At 36.9% G+C, this 15,971-nt stretch overlaps 2 protein-coding genes across 2 annotated transcripts; both read right to left on the bottom strand.

Annotated features, from left to right (window-relative positions):
* Positions 1 to 355: 355 nt before the first annotated feature.
* On the bottom strand, positions 356 to 11,061 carry mfsd8l1 (major facilitator superfamily domain containing 8-like 1). The gene is made up of 12 exons (XM_075485560.1): positions 10,684 to 11,061; positions 8,731 to 8,916; positions 8,505 to 8,567; positions 7,891 to 8,010; positions 7,642 to 7,721; positions 7,175 to 7,529; positions 6,914 to 6,987; positions 6,349 to 6,562; positions 5,936 to 6,058; positions 5,697 to 5,827; positions 4,698 to 4,809; positions 356 to 2,845 (listed from the first exon to the last, which is right to left on the bottom strand). Exons 1-11 carry the CDS (start codon positions 10,757 to 10,759, stop codon positions 4,732 to 4,734), a joined length of 1,500 nt encoding a protein of 499 aa, XP_075341675.1. The 5' UTR covers positions 10,760 to 11,061; the 3' UTR covers positions 356 to 2,845; positions 4,698 to 4,731.
* A 2,448-nt stretch (positions 11,062 to 13,509) lies between these two features.
* Positions 13,510 to 15,834, bottom strand: polr2h (RNA polymerase II, I and III subunit H). The gene is made up of 6 exons (XM_075484394.1): positions 15,676 to 15,834; positions 15,160 to 15,251; positions 14,715 to 14,798; positions 14,239 to 14,332; positions 14,047 to 14,130; positions 13,510 to 13,889 (listed from the first exon to the last, which is right to left on the bottom strand). The coding sequence occupies exons 2-6, from the start codon at positions 15,230 to 15,232 to the stop codon at positions 13,772 to 13,774; spliced, it is 453 nt and encodes a 150-aa protein (XP_075340509.1). The 5' UTR covers positions 15,233 to 15,251; positions 15,676 to 15,834; the 3' UTR covers positions 13,510 to 13,771.
* Positions 15,835 to 15,971: the final 137 nt, after the last annotated feature.

Raw genomic sequence — 15,971 nt, forward strand, 5'->3', positions numbered from 1 at the left:
AGCTGCAGACAAACAATGAACCCAAATACATTTAATCAACATCATATAAAGTCTCTTAATATTTAAATAATGATTAACTAACAAAATCAAGATTAAAAATAAATAATTCACTTAAATGCTAACTGTGCAATTATTTTTATTCATTCTAAAATAACATTTTACATGAAGTGCACTTAAAATAAAAAAGTCAGTCTTAAATATCATGTTAAAATATTTTTTAGAGAATAGCTATTTAATATTTTCTGAAGACTGTGGTATAGAGGCAATGCTCACGCTGTGCTCCTATTCTTACTGTGCAAAGACACACAAATGTACATATATTACCACTTAACAGAATAATGAGACACAAGCTAGGTAGAGTAAATTTAATGTTTTGCTTTTAGAGAGCAATAAATAAATGCTTAACAAAAGCTTCATATGTGAGCAATAAATACAGAGTTTTCATGACAAGTTATTTGTTTGTGTTTAAAATCTAAATAAATTATCAAGAGTAAAACATTTTCAAACTGCATAATATATATAGAGAGAGATCTATATATAGATATATACAGTATATATCTATATATAGATCTATATATACACACTCTCCGCGTGTTATAATAACAGTGCACTGACTGACTGAGGTCACACACATGCACACTGGGCTCAACAGTAATGAGGATGATAAAGACTAAGAGCGCCCACATGTGCAAAAAACATGAATTACACCACAGTCAAAAAAACTAGAACTTTTTATCACAATGGCACAAAACCTCCCATTAAGATAAGAACTTAAATCAAAACCCATCTTTTTATTGCATTTTGCCTTTTTTGCTTCCATCTACTCTTTCAGACAAGTTGGAAAAAAATGTCTACAATGCAACACGTAACATATTTAAATGTTTACTTTACTACACTTTGTCAGTGGGACATTTATGCAAATCATTGCATAGTTAACTGGAAAACGCATCAAATATAAAAAAGAAAAGAGATTTTTGAAAACATATTAAACAAAAAAAATTTCAAAATATAAAAAGAAAAGAACAATCAATTCAAGTAATCAAGTGGGTGAGTTTGAAGGTGATAACTTTTGGTTAAGATTTTTACTCAAAACTAGTGGTTTCCGGTTGAAATAATTCTACAATACATGTTTTAAAGCCAGTCGGGCCTGATGCAGCTTGAGAGCTATTTTACTTTTTCATCATTTTCAAGACACACAATTATTTAGAAAATATGAATATATACACGGCTAGGTGAATTACTTACCATAAAGCCAAGGGTTTAGCCTTTCAAATATCTTTATTTAAGATCTTCAGTGACTGAGAGATAAAATATTTTATTGAAAGTTTCATGTTTCCTGTGAAACTGTCTTTCTCTAACAAAGCCTTAGGTCTGAATGGGTTAAAAGCCATTATTCTTAAACCGTTCTCGTTAAATGTCTTTTCTTTTTGTTCTGAACCACAGATCTCCATCTCATCAGAACTAACACACACAACATTCCACTTTTGTTCCTACTTGAGGATAATATGATTCATTACTTGATTTATAGAAAAATGTATTCTCATGGATTGTATGTGAAAATGTGGACACGGCCACCATAGTTGAGCGGTGAAATCAATATGAAAGTATCATGAAATAGAATAGTGCAAATGAATTAATTTTTTTTTTTACTATTTTACAGAAATCATGATGTCATGAACTGATTTAATTTCTTCTGATCAGGGTGTTGCACCTCCTTTTGAAAATAATTTGATAAATAAGCAGATATGACGCCTTTAAAAGGGCTTGTGTTTGGCTTGAATGACACACTTAGGAGCAATTAGGACTGACAAGTCATCTTATTATAAGGAGACAGGACAGGAAGGTTCATAAAGTAGAAAAGTGGAGAGAAAGGCGCATTGTTTTAACTGTTTTTTGTATCATTTGTGATACAAGGGAGGCAATATATTTCCAACAGAGTATTTTGATTGTAACTTTACAGCCATTATTAGTATATATTACAATATTTTACCATTATATTTGAGTATTTTTCATGTGAATTTAAAATGTACACTTAAAGTTCATATTGATCATGTCATTGATCGTTCTTTTTCAGACTTGTGATTCCTGCTGTAACAGGTGAATTCCCCCAATGGAGACAAATAAGGATCCATCTCATCTGATCTTATCTTAGAAATGGCTTGTTTACCTGGACTAAAAGACCCTTCAAATAATTCCACTAATCAGGTTTTTCTAAGACGTAGTTTTTTTTAGGCTCAAAGGAAATTCAGTCCGAAGTAAAATGTAAACACACAATAAAATCATTTTGTGCTAGTGTTAGCAATTCTGGGTGACTGATTCAGAGGCCACTGTGAAAGTATTCATTCACAAATCGTATAAATACTTTTATGTAACATATTTTCCAAAGAAAACAAAATTACATCATGTTGGCAAATATTTAGCTTTGTTAGAAAGAAAAACAACTTTATGAAAAAAAACTTAGTTTCTCTGAACCACATCTAAATTTGAGTAAATTTTTATATCTAAGCATCTTATTTAATTCCCATCAGCTGAATCCAAAACTTTTAGGCATCTTCTTTCATTTAGGAGTACGTGTTGTGTTGCATGTGCTAAAATATAATGTGCTGAATGTGCAATACACCTAAAGGGTACTTTTGATTAAAACAATTTTTATCTAGCACTTTCAGAAGCGTTGTCAGCAGGATTCTATTATTTCCATGGGAAATATGCTTTGAATATACTCCATATCAGTCCTTTAACCAGCCTTTATACAGACAACTGATTTGTGTCCTGTTGGTGCGATTTCACCCAATATACTGGTCCCATTGCAGACTGAAGATGCAGGTCAGGAAACTCCCACTGCGTTCTGACAGAAAAAAAAAAAAAAAACAGAATCAGATCCATTATGAAGTGCTCTTTACAATCTACCTCACTGGCAATCTAAAGGTGGCTAAAAAGTATGATTTCTTCATAATAATAGTAAAAACTGAACATATGTAAAAACTGAATGTGCACTACTGCACATTATGTACACAGGCTAGATTTCTATATTTTTATTTCTATAGTTCTATTTTATTTAAGAATCCTGTTTTAATATTGTTGTTGCATGCTTATTTTATCTTTATCTTATCTTTTATTATTATATATTTGGACATCCAGTGCGGGCAACAAAGCAAAGAATTTCATTGTACAGGGAAACACGTTTCTAACTGCACATATGACAACAAACCTTTGAATCTTGAATTTGTTAGATATTGAACGTAACTTCTGCATATAAGCATGGTCATCTGTGAAACACCGTTTGTCAAGTCAACCTTTACAATATAAAACATTTTGGCACCTCTAGTCAATTTTTTTTCTGTCAATAGCGAAGTGCGTAAAAGATTATTTGAATTGTGTTTATTTACTTTAAATAAAAAATTTAATTTTTTTTTAAAAAAAAGGGACAATGCACCTTGTTTAACAAGAATACTAATCACGTTTCATCAATCAGCCATACAGGCTAAATTTCACATGCGTACTCTGCCAGGTTAACAGATTAAAAAAATGTCTTCATGGCCTTCTTCCTCATCTTCTGCAAACCCTTGTGCATGCTAACAACATTTTTATTTTTTTTTTAAAAACCAACAAGCATATTGCCTAAATTTAGACAAATGTTAAAACAATAGAAAATAAAAAGTGGTAGATCAAAACAGACTCCAAAATCACACGACAGATAAAATGAAATAAACACAAATAATAATATAAGCACAGAAAACTTTTTGACTAATCTGCTACAGCATGTTTGAGTTCTAAAACATCACTTTAAAGAAGTAAAATTTTCCTTTTAAGCATGATCTGAACTTTTAAAAAAACAATTATTTAAATCTCTCATAGTTAAATGAAGTTTTGACACTCTGCATGATAAAGCAAAATAAAGTAGCAAGTGGATCAAATTGCATACGTTTTTTTTCTAATCAACTCACAGTGTTTTGGAGTGCATTGTTCCTGACAAAGTCTTTTATCTTATATCAATTCCTGTTCAATCTTCCATGTGCTGTTCTTTTAGGTCCGTCTAAAGACTATTGATTATATTTTGGATGGTTGGAAGTCCTGCGGTTAAACCTCCACCTTTCACATCTTGGGTTAGATGTCGATTGTGACGTGTTACTGGGATCTATATCCTGTCATAGAGGCTGGTTTATCTTTACAAAGTTTTCTTGGTTTTATAGACAAAGTTTGGTTTTGACCAAACACAGTTGTTAAGTGGGAATTACATCACAAACTAAGGAAAGGGCTTCCAGATAACAGGCAGCCATCTTTGCAGTCTTATACTTTGTAGCCATCAATTATCGTAATTTGCAAAATATCTGAGTAACCTGTATCCATTGCTTGTTGAAAAAGGTTTGAGTATCACTTTATTTAACTTAAAAACATACATCGTCTGACTTTTTCTAACAACGAATGTGAACGAGCCATCTTGTCTGAAATCTTCTTGAAAATGTAAGCATGATGTTGAACTCCTTTCTCAACTCTTTCTGTAAAAAATAATAACAATAATACACTGATCATGCTTTAAATTATGGCAAAAGATTGGGTTTTTATGACTGCTGTAGATCAGATCATCCTCTGCACAGTTATTTACTGTAGGTCAAACATTTGCATACCACTTCATGTTGTTTGTTGAAAAAAAATCATTTCAAATTAAAGAAAACAAAAACTCAGCGAGGCCACCACACCTTCTAGAATTTCCTTTGTCGAGCACCCACAGGTTCAATCGCAGCTCTCCAAATTGTCCATTTGCCCCTCTGCAGGTTCCACCAGCCGGCTGTATGAGAAGGCCAGCATCATCTGTTTTTGGGGGTATATAATTGATATGCATTAATGTAAAATATTATTTGATCTGAAAAGCAAAGCAAATAAATAGTGGATAATATTCAACATTTCTACAAGTTTCCGTTCTTGTACTGCAAGATTCAGTTATTCAGAGAACTGAAACAAAGGAACCCACCAGATACATAAAAAGTACTGAAAACTGCTATACTGACATTATCTATTGATCTAAAATTCAAATATTTAGTATCATTCACCTGTATAATTAGTGACCAAGCTGCTTCAATGACAAGTAAATCAGACTTTAAACTTTAAAGTAATTTTTTAGGCAATTTGCGCTTAAGTAAATCAGAAAAAGAACTATACAGTTTCCTTCTTTGTCACTGACAGTGGAGATACGTTGGTGTGTTGTAGTTAAACCAGGCTTCACGGAAAGCACTGGAAACATCATGTTTTTCTAGTTTGTTCCCTAATCCAAGAGAAAAACCAGACTGTAAAAGTCAGCATGGCACTTTTTATGTGAAAAAGGCCCCACTGATGCAAACTTTGCTCTATTTTCATCCTGTGAGGAATCTCTACATCTTGACCAATGACAAAAAAATCAGAGGGTGCTATTTTTACTCATAAAAACATGTCAAATAATGGATGGGCAGACACACAGCATGGTAACAAAAAACAATGGCAATCATGAATAAATTAAATCCATTCTAGAAATAAAATTTGGTAACCTGCTATGGTGAATCATTTGAAAAAAGTAACATTAGAAAAAAAAGCACACATATGGAACTGTACAAATTATTTCTTCAAATAGTTCCTTTATAGACTGATTTCTAAGACTGAGATGGGCAAGAACATGTATATATGTCTTTTTTGATTTGTACTCTCTCTGTATCATTTTTACCTACCGTGAGCAGTGCCAGCAGGGCCACCATCACTCCCATCATTATGTACATGTTCTCTGTGAGACCACCGGCCCACAGAGGGCCCAGGATGGTAGCTAGACCCCCCACTGAGCGACGCACTCCCTGACTGAAACCTGGAGGACCAATGGGAAACACACACTTCAGCGACAAGGCAGTTAAATGTATTTCTTAAGAAGCATCATTACTAAGCAATCCGTCCACCAGGCGGTGCTGTTTCTCACCTTGAGTTTTCTCAGCAGTAACTTTGGAGAAGAGAGAAACCTGAGCCACAGCCACAAATGGTAAACCCAAAACCTGCAGAAACACCCCAATGATGAACTCTGTCAGCTGCCATGAAAAACCCCCTACAGAAAACAGAAAGTGCAACAGAGGAGAAGTATTAAAGAAAAATAGAATTAGCTAATACCAACATCATCTGATGATGCCTTTCGTGTATTCATTAATGTTCTTGACAAACCTTACATCCTCACAGCTTAAGAAAATCCAGGTAATTACCTCATGGAACACATATCCTTAAGCTTCATTATCATTCATCTGTTTATAATTAATTTCCCGGACTTAAACTGTGTTTCAGTGTGTATGTCATCTACCGTTAGTGCAAGGGGGAAAAAAAACTTTAAAGTTTCCATCTGACCTAGTGGGTTAGCCAGGAATATGAGGCACCAAATACAGGAGATGTTGCAGATGGTCAGGCCAATGGCAAGGACCACTCGCTCTGCAACATGGCGGCTCAGCCAGCGCACAAACAGGAATCCAGCGATCACCACTACACCGCCAAGACAGTACATGACACTGTTCTCCAGCTCCCCAAAACTAAAATATTTCTGCGTCAGGGGGGTCACCATGGTCTGAGGAGAGAATGAGCAACAATATCTCACTGTGTATTAAGAACATTAGTTTCAAATTACAGACAACCACAATCTGACTAAATAACTCCAAAACTGATAAAAATGGAACCTGAAAGACTAGCTAGGGTAAGGTTTAGTAAGTTTTGTGATGTGTGAGTCTATAAAACTTGTGACTTGCATGGGAATCAAACTAGATTTTTGTAAAAGAGGATGGGAAACTGTTTTCAAAGAGCTTCACATCGTGTTTCTTCTCACCAGAAAGAGTTTTCCATGTTCAATAATACAGTATTACTTATAAGTATGTAGAAGTGCTTAGAAGTGCATGATTCTGTTTGTGTGCCTTTGGTGAACCTCCAAAGCTGTCTGGTTGAAAAGGGTGATGAACTGAGCAGCCAGCAGCACGACCACCTCTTCTCTCAGGAACTCTGATACAAAGTGAGAAGGCAGATGGATAAAAGAGGAAGTAAAAAGAAAGAGTCAGAGGTCAACAGCAAAGTCAAAGCAGGGACACAGAAACAGACATAAGTCCACCATTTTTACACAAATCTATTTCTTCCAGCAATGAAAAGTATGCAGTTAATTAAAGGTGCACAGATGCCATCAGCCACGTACCTCTGGAGAAGCTGGAATTTTTTAAGTGTTTCAGGTAACCACGGGTTTGCGGTATCACAGAGGGTGGGGATGGAGCAATGTGATTCAACGAGGTGTTGGAAGCAAAAGAGGGATGGTTATTGCAATGGTTGGATGTCACCACCACAGAGCCATAGGACCCCACCAACTCCTGAGAACCCATAAGTGGCTTTACTTCTTCATGGCCTTCTTCCTCATCTTCCACAAACCCTTGTGGAGTCTCTTCTACCTTGTGTACCAGATTATCATTAGTCTTCCTCTTTTCCAGGGGTGGGAGGTCCCAGTACATAAAGACCACCGCAAATTGAAGGAGAATCCACAGTAGACACATAAACAGCTGCAAGAGGTAGAAGAGCAAGAGGCTACATTCTTTCTTTTGTGGAGTAAAAAAAATATTCAAAAGCTGAAATGTTGTTTCACTGGGAACACTGGCATATTTTATTCCTTACCCCAGGTGCAGTATATTTATTGACAGTGAAAGGACCCACGTGGAAATCACAAAGCCTCAGAAAGATGTTAAATGCTGGACCTGTGTTAAACCACGATGAAAACCTGTATGTTAACCACATGTTACCCCTATGCTTTAGCAACTCTATCTACAAATTCTGGAAAAAAATATCTTTTTTTACCCAAATATCATCATCGTGACACTAAGAAAACTCAGATGATTGGTGATCAGAATGCACAAAAGTACCAACCAATCAGAAGGCCAGCTTGTCGGCACGCCATGACAGCTGCAAACACAGTGGCCCGGTCCTCTGGAGCAGTGCTTCTGGTCAAAAAGCCAAAGATGGATGAGCCAGCGCCTGCACCAATACCTGAAAAAGTATTTTATCACCATGCAGGAGAATGTTGGTATTGTCATACTTGGTTCCTATTTCTGTAAGCTAAGACATGGTTGTAATGTGATCTGAGGATTTAAGCGTTGGCATAAATTTCTTATTCTTTCTTTTTTTTTTTTAAGGAAATCTGACAGGCTCAGTCAGAATTGACTGTACAATACATATGAAGGAAATTATTACTACAGCAGCAAATAAATACCATATTATGACCTTAAAACAATCAAGACAAGAAGAAAACTTGCATATTAACATAGGCCAGAGCTGAATTTTAATATGTCATCATAAAACTAAAAGTTGAGAGTGGGGTATTTATCGGGAGCTAAAACAAAAAATACAGGGACCGTGTCCAAACATTCCTCACAAACATGATATTTAGTGTTTAGTTAATCTTACGACTATACAAACGCATTCTACACATATTTAATATGCAAAATGATTATCAGTTCCAGTGTTAATAAAACCAGACTTACCTGCTACCAGTCTACTTGACAGTAAGAGCCACTTGGAGTAGCCCATGAAGTACATTAAATTACCTAAACAGTACAAATAAATAGATAAGCAACACAATTAGAATGGCCTTACTCAAAACTAAATTTCAAATAGTGTTTTTGACTACACAACTGGGTACTGAGGTTAAAAGGGTTCCATTTGTTGGGGAAAGCATTGAGTATGGTGTATGGGAAAGTGTGGACTCACCAACTACTTCAAAAAGGTTTGCAAACAATATGATCTTCTTTGTGGTTTGCGTTCTGTCAGACCAGTGGCCAAACAGTGGTCCTGACAGCAGACCACTCAGACTGAATGCCGACAGGGTCAAACCCAGGAAGTAAGGAGCTGCATCTAAAGTCTGTAAATATCTCCATATGGTGGGTAGTATCACAGCTGAGGACACAGAAGGGAGGGGAATTCATATAATTACTTTTCAGCTTATAAAATGCTTAACTTATATGCTTTAGGATGTTTGCTCTCATGTTCTGCTTTAAATGAACATTTCCAAACTAGGTGCGATGAGGGTGAAACAAATGGTTAGTTGATTTAATTATCCTCCAACATTTAATCTTATCATGTTAAGTGAGAGAGCTACTTAACACGGTAAAGTTAATTTTTTGCTTTAGTGGTGTTTTTTTGTCCCTATCCCCACACTTCCATATCTATTATCACATGGACAATAGATGGCCTCATACAAATACAACCCAAACTCAATAATGGGGTCAGATGACAGACAGGTCACATAGTATTCAATATGAAAATGATTACTCAAGTGATCTAGTGACAAGGGGAATGCCATTGTGTCATTAACCCTGACAGAGACACTGGTACGAAAGAGATAAAACTCTAAGTTAACCTAACCTAATACAGTCATTATCATAGACACGAGTATGAATTGCAGAAATTGGAGTTTCAGAGATTTTCTTGAACTGATCTGTATTAGTGGCAAAACGATTGTGAGTCATGGATCTTTGATACAGAAAAGGAACAAGAATTTAAAGAAGTTCCACTTTATCCTGGGATTTCTGAACACACAGCTTCATGAATGTAAATACAGCAATAACCTGCCAGAATCCCAGTTGGATGTTTATTCGTTATCTGCTCCTGTTGGAAGGAAGTTTTTTTTTTTGTTAAGGTCAGCCATACCAAAAGCTGGAAGCCAGCATAATTTATCCATTACACAATCAGTTTCAATATGTTTGTGGGTGTTGTTGAACAGCTGTGTAGCTCGTGGTTTGGGTTTATATTGAAGAATCGTGGAGTAGTCGTCTTTCGTTTGTCACGCCCATGGGATTTTCCCCATGTTTTTAGTTTTATCATGTTTTAGGTTATGTTTTGGTTTTCAGTTCATGTCTTGCATTTAGTTTACCATTGTCTTCCCCACAGTTTCTGTCTGATCATTAGTTCATTCCCCTCACCTGTTTGTTATTGTCACCAGCTGTACCCAGTCACTAATCACTCCCAGTTCCCTATTTAGTTTCCAGTCTCATCCTGTGGAATCTCTACATCTTGACCAATGACAAAAAAATCAGAGTGTGCTATTTTTACTCATAAAAACATGTCAAATAATGGATGGGCAGAGCCGATTTGGCCCCTCATTCCACGACCCCACCTCAAAGCTAAGTGTTTGTCACGTTATGCCAAGTCTTTTGTTTTTCTTTTTTCATGTTCTTGTTCCATAGTTTAAGTTTTTTTGTTGTCCGGCTAAGCCACGCCTTTAGTTTTGCCTTAAGTGAAATAAAACCCTGTTTGCTTTTTACTTCTCTGAGTCCGCATCCGTGTCCTGACCACCCCAGCCAAACCTGACATCGTTATTGTCATCGACTTCGGGCGAACAGCTCCAGAGCATGACGCTACCACCACCATGCTTGTATAGTGCAGAAAATTTTCAGTTTCTCTCTTTTCAATATAAATGTTGTAAGTTGCAAATTTCATATTCTATATAAACCCGTCATGACTCAGTCTCAAATCAATTCAGCCATTCACATCCCAATTTCAAAGGTCCTACTAAGTTTTACATTTACATTTACTTTAAAACACGTACGTTCATTGACAGCATACATACACATAGATACGGTGTTTCACTAACGATGACACTTCAGTCATCAGTGATGATTACTGTGTTCTCCTCTGAGACTGAATGTCGATGTGTCATCTTACCATATTCCACACCGCTTAGAAGAAAAATGAGTCCAATGGTGAAGAATGTCAGTTTCTTTTTACGTCGATTATCCATCCCGTTTGGCGGCTATAACATTTTTCCTATACTTTCACTCGGGTTCATTCTTCAACCGTACCGTTTTTATTTCTCAACAAAACACCGCAGACATAATCCAGAATGCAACGCTTCCAATTAGAGGCAAAGGAGATGCGAAGCCTGTCAGTGACCAATAGGAAACGGCTTTAAATAGGAGCGCATTATTGTTCCGCCAGGAGCGTGCAATGCGAGCCTGACGATTCAAGAGGTGCAGTCCACTCCCCGAGAAGTTGAGTTTGAGACAGACAAGCCACCTCAAGCACACACTTTATGAATCTGATACAAGCTGACTGGGCTGGCTGTTCCTGTCCAACCTACATCACTTCCTGTGGTCTAAAGATAGCTGTCATCTTGACAATCACAACATATAAACTCACACTCCGGAGTCTGCTCATGTCAGATTATTTTTGTTTTGAAGTTTATTCATTTGAATACAATGTCCTTTTCTGGGAGTTTCTATATTCATTATCTGCAACCCTTTGGGTTTAACCTAAATGGCACAGTTGAATTATGTAGCATTATGTCAGAGGCATTGTAAAACTACAGAAAAATTCATTTGCGTAGGCCATATGGGGGAATTTTGTTTTGAAGATATGTGAATCTTAACAACTCTTACTGTCACCTCACACAACCTCACAGAAGGACTATCTGACATGTAGTTTGTGCTAAACCAGGACTGTCAAAATGCAAATTCCATTTGAAGATGTGATAAATCTGACCTTGGTCTATTGATAATGTTTCTACCAAAAAATTTAATCCAACATTATATAGCTGCAAACTTATTCCGCGGAGTCAGTACTCATCAGGAGTCTTTGTGAGTCATTTGTAGTTTGCTTCCCCGTCCTGTGACATTCATTACAACCAACTTTGAGAGGCCTGTTTTGTGCACAAAAGCTGCTTCTTTGCCTCTGATTCAATTTTCTGTCCCCTGAGTGCACACATTTTAATTTGCTGGCATCTCGTTTCCAGCGGCATGCCTGGAATTAAAGTCCAATCAATGAGCTGGGACTGAAATACAAATGTCAGGTCCAGATGAGCTGGGAAGTTTTCTAAAATGCAACAAAATCTTTAATCTGCCATTTTCATATCCATTTAACCTTTATCTATGAGACAAAGGTTCAATGAAAGTGTCACCAAACATCTACAGTGCATAATACTGTAAAAAAAAATATAATAAACGCAGCACAGCTTGTATTGGGTCTCTAGATACACTTTACACAAATTAAGCTATGTTTTTCATCCTGTATGTAAAGGACAATCCGCTAGGCCACGGCCATCCCTACATTTACGATGTCAAGGAAAAATATCAACATCCACGACCCCATCATGTTACAGATGTGAGTCCTCCGGCATTGCTGCATGGAAAATATACATTCCTCTGTGATCAATTTAGCCATGTCGGCTCGGTAGTAACCTGAGGCGCCACCAACGTCCGAACCACCAAACCAGTCCACAGATATATCCAGAAATGTATCTGAAACAAGGAGGGAGCCATGTATCAACATGGTACAAGAATGCCATTGAGTTCTGTGGACACTCAAGCTTATCTCAGATACATAGAAAAGCAGTGGATGCTTGGGATGTTGTCAGATGAGTCTACGTTTCAGTTTGCCTCTGGGGAAAAATAGACACCAAGTTCAGTGTCCATGGCATGGATGACTTGGAAAATCATCTGCATGAAAGTACTATTGATGCAGAGGTGAATATTAGAATTTTGGAGACATATTTCCCTGGAGGTCCCAGGTTATTCCAGCAGGACAATTTCACACCTCATGCTGCACAACTTGTAAACGGCGTGGCTTCACACACACACATTGTGTACCTGCTTGACTGGTCATCCTGCAACTCATTGTCGTCTCCTTTTGAAAATGCACGGAGGATCCTAAAGAGAGCAATCAGATAACTACAACCGCAAACTGCTGAAATGTTGTAGTCAGCAATAATAGACACATAATTATCTGAACAATCAACATCCATCCATCCATTTTCTATACCCGTCAGTCGGGTCATGGGGGGCTGGCTCATCAGGAGATAGGTGGGGTATACCCTGGAGAGGTCGCCAGTCCATCACAGGACCACACGGAGACAAATAACCACACACTCACTCCTAAGGAGAATTTTAGAGACACCAATTGATCTAACATGCATGTTTTTGGACAGTGGGAGGAAGCCACGCATACATGGGGAGAACATGCAAACTCCACACAGAAAGGCCCCAGCTGGGAGTTGAACCTGGAACCCTCTCACTGTGAGGCGACAATGCTAACCACCACACCACCTAAAACATGGCTTTTCTTTTTTTATATACAACCAGAGAAAACTATTTTCTTTTTTGTTTCGGTTTGAAACAATGTTTGAGAATCTTGATTACAATTTTTGTAGCTTTTTGGAAACTATTCCAGTTGCTCTGGAAGAGGTAAATAGATGGCTAAATAAGACAGTAGTTGCCAATTATGAAAATGGTACATACTTTTGTGTCGATATTTGCGAGTTTTCACTAAAATTGTAATGAAAAACGGGACTACCCCGTGCACACAGCTTTCCGATGTCATCATGTCACAAATAGACTCCAAATTCCTGCTGACAGGAAGAACAAGAATATTCGCATGTCTAAAAGCCGACCTCAGCGGCAGCTAAGATGCATGGATGGAAGAAAGCCTACAGAAATAGGCAATATTAGTAACAAATACTTTGTAAAATAACCCAAAAATAATCAAAGCTGACAATCATTTTGTATAAAACAAATATTTATTTACAGTTTGCTGCTGTGTCACAGACTTCAGTCTGTATTCCATCTCCTTGGAGGAGCCATTGTGAATCAACAGGGTAAAAAAAAGAAAATGTCCTCTAATGAATCCATATAGTCTCTCTGCATGCTGCTCAAATGCACCAGATTTAGCTTTATGAATGTTTTGGTCACCAGTTTATTACGGTTTTGAGGTTAGCAGTGATGGTGGTAGAAATGAGGCGATTGGGTAAGGACACTGAGGTTTAGAAGGCAAGCTTCTTCATGAGTAGGTAAACCCTGGAGTCCACCTCAAAACCGTGAAGGTTGTTGGCATCTCCCTGCAGTCTCATGAGGAGGCCTCCATAAGACACATAGGCAGAACTGAAAGACAAACAATAGAAATAGATTAAGAAATAGATTAGATTAAATATTAGAAATTATTAGAAATAGATTAAGATATAGATTCACAAAAGAACTAAAAACGCCTCATTTTCAAATGATTTCCCACTTGAGTCATGTGTGCTAATGATCAACTTACAGGCGTGTGGCAGCTTCTGTTGATGTCTCATCACCTTCAATTTTGTAGACCTTTCCATACATCACATAATCAAACTGGTCTGCCCTAAATATTATCAAATGAAAGCACAAATCTCAATCATAAACTGTGTACAATTTGGGATGAAAAAGTGTTCATGATGTATTTTATACATCAAAACATAAAATGTCTCACCTCGATGGTCGATCATCCTGAGGATTGTACTCTCCATCATCTGGTGTTCCATCTTCATATAGCGTGCTGGCAATCACTAGTCTGAACTTATCACCTGAATTAAGTGAAAAAGAAACTCTAAACACGCTGGGTGTATAATATGGATGTGATTGGGCACATGGACACCTTGGCTCACGTTAAGTTTTTGATGGATGATACTTTATTTAATGGTTTACTCATAACTAGATCCAGTTTGGAAAAGCTGAGCAATGCTGAACAGCCAAGCTACATGAGTGTAAGTAAACTGAAGCGACAGACAGTAAGGTGCATCCAGAACAATTACTAAACATCTTACCTAAAAGTAGTAAGATAGCTTTACTTAGAAAAGACACAAATCTTTATGAAATAGTGTATATATAAATCGGACAGGGTTAGGGTTGGAAATCAGATTTAAACTGTTAAACAACAACATGCATGCACAAGAGTTTCTGTCTTACCAAGATCAACAGGGTAGATCTGAATGTTCACATCCAAGATGAGGTCCATCTTGAAAGACTCACTTTCACAATGTAGACGAGACACTGCAGCAAACAAAATCTGGATTAGTCCATGAAGTTTTTAAGTTTAGCTGAAAACGCACGCACGTCTCAGTAAAATCTGCATGAGAGGAAGGACTCAAGGCTTCCCTGCAGAACATTCCCCTGTAAAATGATGATTAGTTTTATTCAGGTCACGTACTTACTTTGGTGGTAACAATTGTATGACTGACTGATGTAAATACAATACACTAAACAAAAATAAAATCAAAGGAAAGTGCACATGTGCACAGCCAATAAAAATGGCTGAGATGTAGCTAATAGAAGCATGCCAGGAAATAGCTGTGGTCTGGTGTCAAAACTTCCCCACTTACTCAAGCTTATTTCATTATTACATATGACACACCTCTGTCAAACTTCTTGCCATCTGGATCGATGTCTTTTACATCAAAGATATCTTCAAACAGAATTCCAGCCATCTGTGATCCACTGTGTTAACTTATGAAGAGAAAAAAAAGAACAGAAAAAAGTCAATGAGAAACAAAATTATCTTTATTAGATTAGTAGAATTTGAGGACATCAACAAACATAACGAGACTAAATGAACAGCAATGAAGTGAAAAAAAGAAAGAAAAATATTGCGTGGGTTACTCTGTTCATAACCATGTCGAACAAACTAGAAAAGCAACACACATTGGAAATTATCTCTAACCCTGTATTTCACCTATAACAAAGTTTTAATGTTACAGACTCATGGCGCTACATTAAAACAAAAAGTCTGCCCGAATTGTCTGAATTAGTTTGCAAAAGTAAAAGGTCTCCTCATACAAAAACTACAACTTCAGCAGTGCCTCCTCGTAGTTAGCCTAATCGGGCTAACTGTTAGCTTTAGTTTACTGTCAACATAATCTCCTATTCTTACCACAATTTATGTTCTTGTATTGTAAACTCAATGGCCTCACGGTCAGTCAGTTTCGGAGACAATAAAAGTGTAGTTTGAGCGATAGATTTGTTATTCGGATGTAAATTCATTCATTGCTATCTGAAACAAACTGTACCGCCCAGAAACAATGTGCTCAACCTTTGACATCGAAACTGCTTCCGGGTTGATTGAATTATCGTCGATGATCACCTCTCATTTTGCTTTGAAACCACTTTATTAAAAAAAAAAAAAACTCACATTTCCCTGCCCTATAAGAGCAGTCAGTATTTTAAAGA

Source organism: Odontesthes bonariensis, chromosome 15 (assembly GCF_027942865.1).
Source record: "Odontesthes bonariensis isolate fOdoBon6 chromosome 15, fOdoBon6.hap1, whole genome shotgun sequence".
Classification (NCBI taxonomy): Eukaryota; Metazoa; Chordata; class Actinopteri; order Atheriniformes; family Atherinopsidae; genus Odontesthes; species Odontesthes bonariensis.